The sequence below is a fragment of the Rosa chinensis genome, chromosome 2, assembly GCF_002994745.2.
Source record: "Rosa chinensis cultivar Old Blush chromosome 2, RchiOBHm-V2, whole genome shotgun sequence".
Lineage (NCBI taxonomy): Eukaryota > Viridiplantae > Streptophyta > Magnoliopsida > Rosales > Rosaceae > Rosa > Rosa chinensis.
This window is the reverse complement of record NC_037089.1, coordinates 8,664,272-8,672,817: the sequence shown is the minus strand read 5'-3', so window position 1 is coordinate 8,672,817 and position 8,546 is coordinate 8,664,272. Positions and strand designations below refer to the sequence as shown.

General features: G+C 39.6%; 1 protein-coding gene across 2 annotated transcripts; it reads left to right on the top strand.

Moving 5' to 3' along the window:
• The first annotated feature begins 342 nt into the window (after positions 1-342).
• LOC112186603 (RRP12-like protein) lies at positions 343-8,135 on the top strand. 2 transcript variants are annotated; one of them, XM_024325066.2, is made up of 18 exons: positions 345-979; positions 1,199-1,718; positions 1,841-2,101; positions 2,222-2,313; positions 2,444-2,653; positions 2,724-3,128; positions 3,549-3,688; positions 3,811-3,904; positions 4,013-4,069; positions 4,385-4,519; positions 4,626-4,697; positions 5,126-5,239; positions 5,393-5,554; positions 5,712-5,840; positions 5,963-6,064; positions 6,153-6,235; positions 6,989-7,135; positions 7,310-8,135. In XM_024325066.2, the coding sequence occupies exons 1-18, from the start codon at positions 449-451 to the stop codon at positions 7,887-7,889; spliced, it is 3,834 nt and encodes a 1,277-aa protein (XP_024180834.1). In that variant the 5' UTR covers positions 345-448; the 3' UTR covers positions 7,890-8,135. The 2 variants fall into 2 exon arrangements, with proteins under 2 accessions (XP_040370211.1, XP_024180834.1); XM_040514277.1 differs by lacking the exon at positions 7,310-8,135 and having other exon boundaries at positions 343-979; positions 6,153-6,342; positions 6,989-7,121.
• The last annotated feature ends 411 nt before the right edge of the window (positions 8,136-8,546 follow it).

Genomic DNA, 8,546 nt, shown 5'->3' with positions numbered 1-8,546 from the left:
TTTGGTCAAAGACTCAAATTTACGGTCGTGTATGATATAGAAGGATAAAACCGTCATTTGACACTTAATGAGGTGAGTGAGAATGGGGCTATGAGACTATGCAGGGTCCCGTTTTTTTTTTTTGTTTAATAGGAGTAAAATGGTGTTTTGGGCCACAAAAATGGGGCGAAAATTTAAACGACCCTAAGAAAAACCTATTAAACGTTTCAAAAAAAGAAAAAGAAAAAGAAAAACCTATTAAAAGATGGGTACGGCTCCGAACCGGCCCAGAAAGAAAGGTTCGCGGTCACGGACTCGGGTCCGCCCATAAAACTAATCCGTTTTGACCCGTCTACAAAACCATACCTGGCTGGCTGGCTCCACTCTCTAGAGTCTTTTTTCGATAAACCCTTGCCGTTAAAATTGGTTGCAGCTAGGGTTTTTCTGCAACCTCCCAATTCCGCCCAACATGGAAGCCATTGAAATGGAAGAGCCGCCGCTAACCCCCACCAGCACCACCGCCTTCGACGACGACGCCGACGCCGACATCTGCACCTCAATCCTCACGCGCTTCGGCAACTCCACGCGCGAGGACCACCAGCACCTCTGCGCCGTCATCGGCGGCATGGCCCAGGGTTTCAAAGACCAGAACCTCCCTCCGTCTCCGGTCGCCTACTTCGGCGCGGCGTGCTCGTCTCTCGATCGAATCTTATCGGAGCCGGAGCCCTCCGGTCACATGATCGACGCGCTCCTCACAATTCTCTCCGTTGCCGTCCGGAAAGTCTCGCCAGCGATTCTCGTGAAGAAGAGCGACCTCGTTAACGGACTCCTGGTTCGTGCTCTCCTCTCCAGCTCTTTGACCGTCGCCGGAGCCGTCTCCGGGTTGAAATGTATAGCGCATTTGCTCATCGTCGGCAGCCGGGTCAACCACAACAACTGGTCAGACATTTCTCAGCCCTATGGCTTCTTACTGAGCTTCGCTACCGATTCCCGCCCTAAGGTGAATGACTCATCATATTGTTTTTGTTTCGGATATTAGTTCAAATGCATTGCATTGTTTAGTTCAGCTGCTACAGCACAGTTTATGACAATTTTGATTGAGTATGGTAGTTGATCAATGCTATATAGTAGTGATTTGATTGCGAAATTATTAGGTGTACAAAGTAAAGAGTTGTAGAGGTAGAAATTGATAATTGACCGGGGCTGTAATCTAAAACAGGTGAAAAGGCAATCACATTTGCGGTTACATGATGTACTACAAAGTTTCCAAGGGACTTCGCTGCACTCACCGGCAAGTCAAGGCATTACTGATTTATTCAAAAGGTTTATTCTGCTTGCCGGTGGAACAAAACCAGCTGCTAGTGAAGGGCCAAAGGGGAGTCTCGAGGTTTTATATCTTTTGGATGCTTTTAAAGAATGTCTTGCTCTTATGTCAACCAAGAATAAAAACGAGATCCTCGAGCTCTTTAAACCTCTCTTGGGACTGCAAAACCCTGTTGTTACAAGGCGCATAACGGATGGTTTGTATAGGCTTTGTCTCGAACCATGTCCAGATGTTTCTCCTCAGATATTGCTTGATCAACTATGCTTATTATCTCTTTCTGTCTCCAACAATAAGACATCTGTGGATGACATGACATTTACGGCTCGTTTGCTCAATATTGGAATGACAAAGGTTTATTCACTCAACAGGCAGTTGTGCGTGATTAAACTCCCTACTGTATTCAGTGCACTACGAGGTATTGTTTTCCCGTTTATCCAACTTTAGTTACAATAAGCTTTTTCAATACATTAAATACAGAGGCCTCTACTTTCCTGTTTATTTCTGAATACTGAAAATGTATTTCTTTGTGTTTTCTAGATATATTGGGATCTGAGCATGAAGAGGCCATTCATGCAGCAGTGAACGCATTTAAGAGTCTTATTCATGCTTGCATTGATGAAAGCTTGATCAAACAGGGGGTTGACCAGATTGTGAAGAATGGAAATATGGATGAACGGAGGTCTGGGCCAACTGTAATTGAAAAAGTGTGTGCTATTATTGAAAGCTTGCTTGGATACAACTACACTCCTGTCTTGGACCTTGTATTTCAAGTTGTTTCAGCGATGTTTGATAGATTAGGTATTAATCTCTTCTGTATGCATTGATGCCCCCTCCTCCAAATTAATAGGTTTGATTACTTCTATCAGTCCATGCATTTATTTTTCATTGTACAAGAAGTGTAACAGCTGTTATATGCAGGGGTATACTCTTCTTATTTCATGAGGGGGACACTGAAGAGCTTGGCAGACATGGAAAAGCTGCCTGATGAAGATTTTCCTTTCAGGAAAGAGGTCCTTTTCCTATCTAATGAATCCCTGATTTTGTTGTCTGTACTTTGTTCTTTTGAAATTATGAGTATAAATTGGTATGTCTATTTTTCACTTGAGCACTTTCTAACATAATAATTTTATTAATGTATAGCTGCATGAATGCCTCGGAACGGCTCTTGTTGCTATGGGACCTGAAACTTTTATAGGCTTTCTGCCTCTTAATTTGGAGGCTGAAGACCTTAGTGAGGTGAACGTTTGGCTTTTTCCTATATTGAAGCAGTATACAATTGGTGCGCGATTGAGCTTTTTTATGGAGTCAATTTTGGGTATGGTTGAAGTGATACGGAATAAATCTCGACAGGTATTAATCATATACTGATGGAATGAGTTATTTTATTTGGCAATTATCGTTAACTTATTATATTTGGCAGCTTGAGTCACAAGGTCGTATTTTTTCATCAAGGAGTACAGACGCACTTATATACTCTTTGTGGTCACTGTTACCTTCATTTTGCAACTTCCCTTCTGATACTGCTGAGAGTTTCAATGATCTGAAGCAAGCTTTGTGCAACGCCCTTCGTGATGAACCTGAGATTCGTGGAATAATATGCTTGAGCTTGCAAATTCTTGTTCAACAAAATAAGAATATTGTGGAAGAAGTGAATGATCTGTCTGATAGCGAAGTAGGTACTGCCAAACAGAGAGCTATGGCTAATTATACCCCTCAGGTTATGACAGATAACTTGAGCGTGCTCAAATCAAGTGCGTGTGAGATCTTGACTGTTCTATCAGGTGTCTTCTTGAATTCTACAAAAGATGATGGAGGTTGTTTGCAGGTATCCTCCAAACTTGCCCTGCAGACCGGGCTCAAAATTTTATTTAACACACACTCAGTCATTACATATGTCATGTAAATATGTACAAATTTGTAATGCATTTCACAATGATATATCTTTAGGTATATGTAGCCTTTGAGAAGGCATATTATATTTAAGTTACTCACAACGTGAATTAAGAAGTGGTAGAGAATATGCATTACAAATTTACAAGTGATGAGATGAAGTTGGGTTAGATTATACTATAATAAGTCTTATTCATTTAAGAGGGTTACTAGGGGAGGACTGTAGAGGTTGAAACAACTTTATCGTATTAAACTGATCTTTATGTGGATATTCTCTGTCCTTTTTATTCCAGTGTAAGTTCTATATAATTTTGTTTTGTGAAATGGAGAATAATTATGCTTGTACCATTTTCAGTCCACAATTGGTGAGTTTGCGTCAATATCAGATAAAGCAGTTGTGTCAAGGTTGTTTCTAAGTAATATGCACAAGCTTTTGAGGGTCACTAAAGAGGCCAGGGCAGCTGCAAGTTCTAGTGATTCTAATTCCAGGCAGAGGTATGTCATATTCAGTTTGCTTATGATTTTCAGAATCAGTGCTTGGGTCTTGGACATAACAGTTGTTATTGTTTCTCTGTGTGATATCTTACATTTTATTCATTTCTTCATCTTAACTTCAGGGCACTACTATTTGACTTGTCAGTTTCATTTTTACCTGGTTTAAATGCTGATGAGGTTGATGTGTTGTTTAACGCAATAAAGCCTGCATTACAGGTCTGAAACCCTCTCTCTTTCCATCTGCTCATTTACTTTGTTTTTAAGCTTTTCCTGTAACTTATGAGAAAGGAAAGGTTGAACCAACTAAGGGTTTCCTGACTTCAGGATGATGAAGGTTTGATACAGAAGAAGGCGTACAAAGTTCTTTCAATTATTCTTCGGGTATGCAAAAGAAAGTTGTGGAATCTCTATTAATTGTTAATAGATCATCTTCACTGTTCTGTGGAATATGCAGAAACATGGTATAATGGTTCTAATTGATATGGTATATGACTAATGTCTTTGTTAATTAAGAGATAGTCCCTGACGTCTCTCATATAAGAAAAAGGATGAGAAACATTAAGGTGGAATTATTATGCAGTGATGGGCCATATCCCTTCCATTTTGCAGTGGCTTTATATTTTTTCTTTAATGAAAGTAAATCATGTCTGGAATGGACTGATTTATTTATGGCTCTCTTTGCTCTATGTATGGCAGGACTTTGAGGGGTTTATCTCTTCGAAGCTCGAGGATTTGCTTAGACTGATGGTGGAATTGCTGCCTTCATGCCATTTTTCAGCTAGACGGCATAGACTTGACTGCTTGTACCTCCTAATAGTCCATGTTTCAAAGGTATATGTAAACAAATACTCATCTTAGTCTCAAAATTATGTCGTTATTTTATTAAGGAGTCGGGATGTATGGGATTCAATATGTAAAAGCTTTACTCTTTTTGTAGAGCGAGACAGAGCAGAGGTGGCTTGACATCATAAGTTCTTTCCTAACAGAGATAATTCTTGGGCTTAAAGAGGTAAGGCGGTATTCCAGCTGCAATATTTGGTGAATATATCATTATCTATCTTGTTGTACTGGTGCTTGATTATTCTCGGCTTTACATTACTTAACTCAATTCCTCATGAAATTTGCAATCGTGCCAACGTCTATGATCTACCAATTCAGAGTTGTTTGATTTGCCATATTAGGTTGAGGTAGAGAAAATTTCTAAACATGCCAAACAATTTGCAGACTACCTTAATTGTAGAACTTCATCTTTCACGAGGAAACCGACTCTAGAGTTGCTTGAAGAAATAAACTTTGAATGCTGATTTCTCTTTTTGAAATGTTTTTTTTCCACACTACATCTACAGTCAGTCGGTTACTGTGAGGAATATTAATGAAAAACCTTTTGTACTTTGTCGTTTATATGAATTTTGTTGATAGAGATTTCTTTCGATGCAGGCTAACAAGAAAACAAGAAACAAAGCATATGATATCCTTGTCCAGATTGGTCATGCTTGTGGGGATGAGGAGAAAGGCGGGAAGAAAGAGAACCTGTATCAATTCTTTAACATGGTACTTGACACTGTTTCAGGCTACTCGTTATTACTTTAATTAGTCTATTGACCGGAAGTCCATGCTATTATTTTAAGTGCATTTATGGTTCTTTCTTCCCTTGATTATGATCGGCTACAATCATCTCTATCTGAGCTTATCTTATGGTCACAGGTAGCTGGAGGCCTGGCTGGCGAAACCCCTGTTATAATCAGTGCTGCAATGAGAGGCTTAGCTAGGTTGGCTTATGAGTTTTCTGACCTTGTGTCGTCTGCTACCAATTTGCTTCCATCAACATTTCTGCTCCTCCAGAGAAAGAACAGAGAAATAATTAAAGTTTGTTCCCTCTCTTTTTATATCAGCGTTCAACAGTCATTTTGAATTTTTTGTGCAAATTGCTTGATATATCATTCTGTTATTTGTTATTCATTTGATCTTGCATGAAATAGTCATTTTACTTTTGATTCTTATATGAACATTTCCTTTATTGCAGGCTAATTTAGGCTTGCTGAAGGTATTGGTTGCCAAATCACAAGCTGAGGGGTTGCAATTGCACTTGAAAAGCATGGTTGAAGCCTTGTTGAAGTGGCAAGATGATACTAAAACTCATTTCAAAAGCAAGGTTGGTGCTTTAATTAACATTTTTTTGTGATTTTATTCCTACACGACTTCAGTCTGTGTGGTAGCTGTGCTTTTGATAGTCAGTTTCTTATCTCTTACTGGTGAAACCTGAATTGTTTTCAGATTAAGCTTCTACTAGAAATGCTCGTCAAGAAATGTGGGCTGGATGCTGTTAAGGCTGTCATGCCTCAAGAGCACATGAAACTACTTACCAACATTCGGAAGGTTTGTTGCCAAAGATTCTGTGCTAGAATTAGAATAGCCAGGGTTTTCACTACTCATTGCTGATCTTTATATCTTTTGTTGAGCACAGATTAAGGAACGAAAAGATAAGAAACAACAGGGTTCTAGATCGGAGGAAGCTAAATCTCATGCATCCAAAGCAACTACAGCCAGGTCTCTCTATTTCACAGTATTAGAATTATATATGCATATGAACAACACAGCATCTGTGCGTATGTAGGTCTACCTACATTCTTGTCTTCCAAAGCAACTACAGCCAGGTCTCTCTATTTCACAGTATTAGAATTATATATGCATATGAACAACACAGCATCTGTGCGTATGTAGGTCTACCTACATTCTTGTCTGCAAATGAAGCTTATATGTAATTAATGCTCTACATAAGATTTAACGCTTTACTAAAGGTCTTGATTTTTTCTTTGTCAATGTTGGGGTTTTGTTCCTGCCTCTTTGAATCCTGGTGACATGCTGCATAAGCAGCATGAAATGTACTTAACCCTTTGTGCCTGATGGATCCATGAGTTATCAGTACAGCGTAGTGTTACCTCTTTACTTCTGAAAGAGCTGAAGAAGTGTTATTGGGTTGACCAGAGTATATAGAAAGGGGAGAGGATTAACTAGTAAAAAAAAACATAATTGACAAAGCTGTAGCATTTTAAGGGGTAGAATCCTCCATAATTTCCAACCTACAGAAGCCCTTTAGTACCTAGAGAAATATGCCTTGGAGCTGTTGGATCTCATTCTGTTTGTTATGACAACATCAAATCCATATAAAAAATGTTTTATTACTTTTTCCTATATTTAAAACTTATGACCCGTGAGATTTCTGTGGCTATGTTCATATCCTTGCAACTTTCAATTAATTCATCTTCCCTATTTTCTGTAACTCCTGTTCTTTTCTTTCAGGCTAAGCAGATGGAACCATTCAAAAGTATTTTCTGATTTCGGTGATGAAGAAACTGATGATAGTAATACGGATTATATGGATTCCCAAACAGTCACTGGCCGGTGTGGCAAAGCTTCACACTTCAAATCTAAAGCATCTTCATCACGGTTAGTTGTTTTAGTATTCATGACTGCACATAAATTTGATATTTGATTACAGTCCACTCCGTATGCTAATTTATGTCCAGAATAGAAACTTTCAGTCTGGTTCAATTGGGTTTCTGTTTGTTATATCTGGCAGAGTTAAATTGCTCTAACCACAACTGTTTTCAATATGAGCAGGGCCAAGAGTAGAACAAATCAGAACTTGCCTGACCACTTATTTAATCAACTAGAAGACGAGCCTCTTGACTTACTTGATCGGCAAAGAACAAGGTCCGCACTTCGATCATCAGAGAATTTAAAACGTAAAATGGAGTCTGATGAAGGGCCAGAGATAGACCCTGATGGGCGCCTCATAATTCATGAAGAACCAAACTCGTACAACAAAAAGCCATCTCATCCTGATTCAGATGCAAGGAGCGAAGCAGGAAGTCACTTGTCTGTGAATACAAAGAAAATACAGAAGCGAAGGAAGACATCAGAATCTGGATGGGCTTCAACTGGCAATGAGTATGCCAGCAAGAAGGCTGGTGGGGATTTGAAAAAGAAGGACAAGCTTGAACCATACGCGTATTGGCCACTTGATCGCAAGATGATGAGCCGCAGACCAGAGCATAGGGCTGCTGCCAGGAAAGGGATATCAAGTGTGGTTAGGATGACAAAGAAGCTTGAAGGGAAGAGTGCCTCAAGTATACTCACCAGTAAAGGCTTGAAGTTTAAAAGGGTCCAGAAGAAGGGCAGCAAGAGAAAAAGTAAGTGAAGAACCGAGTAATTTGTTCGGTGTTTCAACGCATTAAAGGAAAATGACTTCAGTTTTTTTCTTTTCTTGTCCCTTTCTTAAATGCAACGCTGATGAGACCACAGTTAAGTTATTATAATTATTGTAAGTAATCCCTGATGCTTGGACGAGCTCATGTTCATAAGGCTTGCTATGAACACGCAATTTTGCTGAATTAGTGTTTTTGCCGAAGTTGATAAAATGGACCACAATTTCTTGTAGGAGACATATATGAGACCTATTTTGGAGAAAATCATTTGTCCTATCGGAGCTTCTTCTACCCACCCAGGTGGGTGCTCACCTAGGGTCTTCAACGGTGCGTGCAATACACGCGCTGTTAGGATCCTAAGCCAAAAAAAGTCAAGGTTGCAGTAAAACTTGTTTTACTACACTCACCCCTGCACGCATGTGATATATGAGATAACCTAAAACAAAAAGAAATGAGAGTATTTTCAGCCGCATAGAATGGTTAGAACCCAAATGAGAATAGGAGACACAGAAATTGGGAAGGAGAGATTGAATCAAGCTGATTAAACCTCAGCATCGGTGCCTTCTGCCGATTCTCCTCTTTCTTGAGGTCGACGCCGTTCCGGAATCAGGACCTCCCCTTTCCGGCTACTTCGGTGCCTTCCGCCGATT

Bases quoted from the DNA above. Each gene is read 5' to 3' on its own strand.
- LOC112186603 (XM_024325066.2), top strand. From the start codon at position 449: ATGGAAGCCATTGAAATGGAAGAGCCGCCGCTAACCCCCACCAGCACC. The intron at 2,314-2,443 runs GTCCTTTTCCTA...ATTAATGTATAG, and splicing joins ATTTTCCTTTCAGGAAAGAG to CTGCATGAATGCCTCGGAAC. The intron at 4,070-4,384 runs GTATGCAAAAGA...TATGTATGGCAG, and splicing joins TTCTTTCAATTATTCTTCGG to GACTTTGAGGGGTTTATCTC.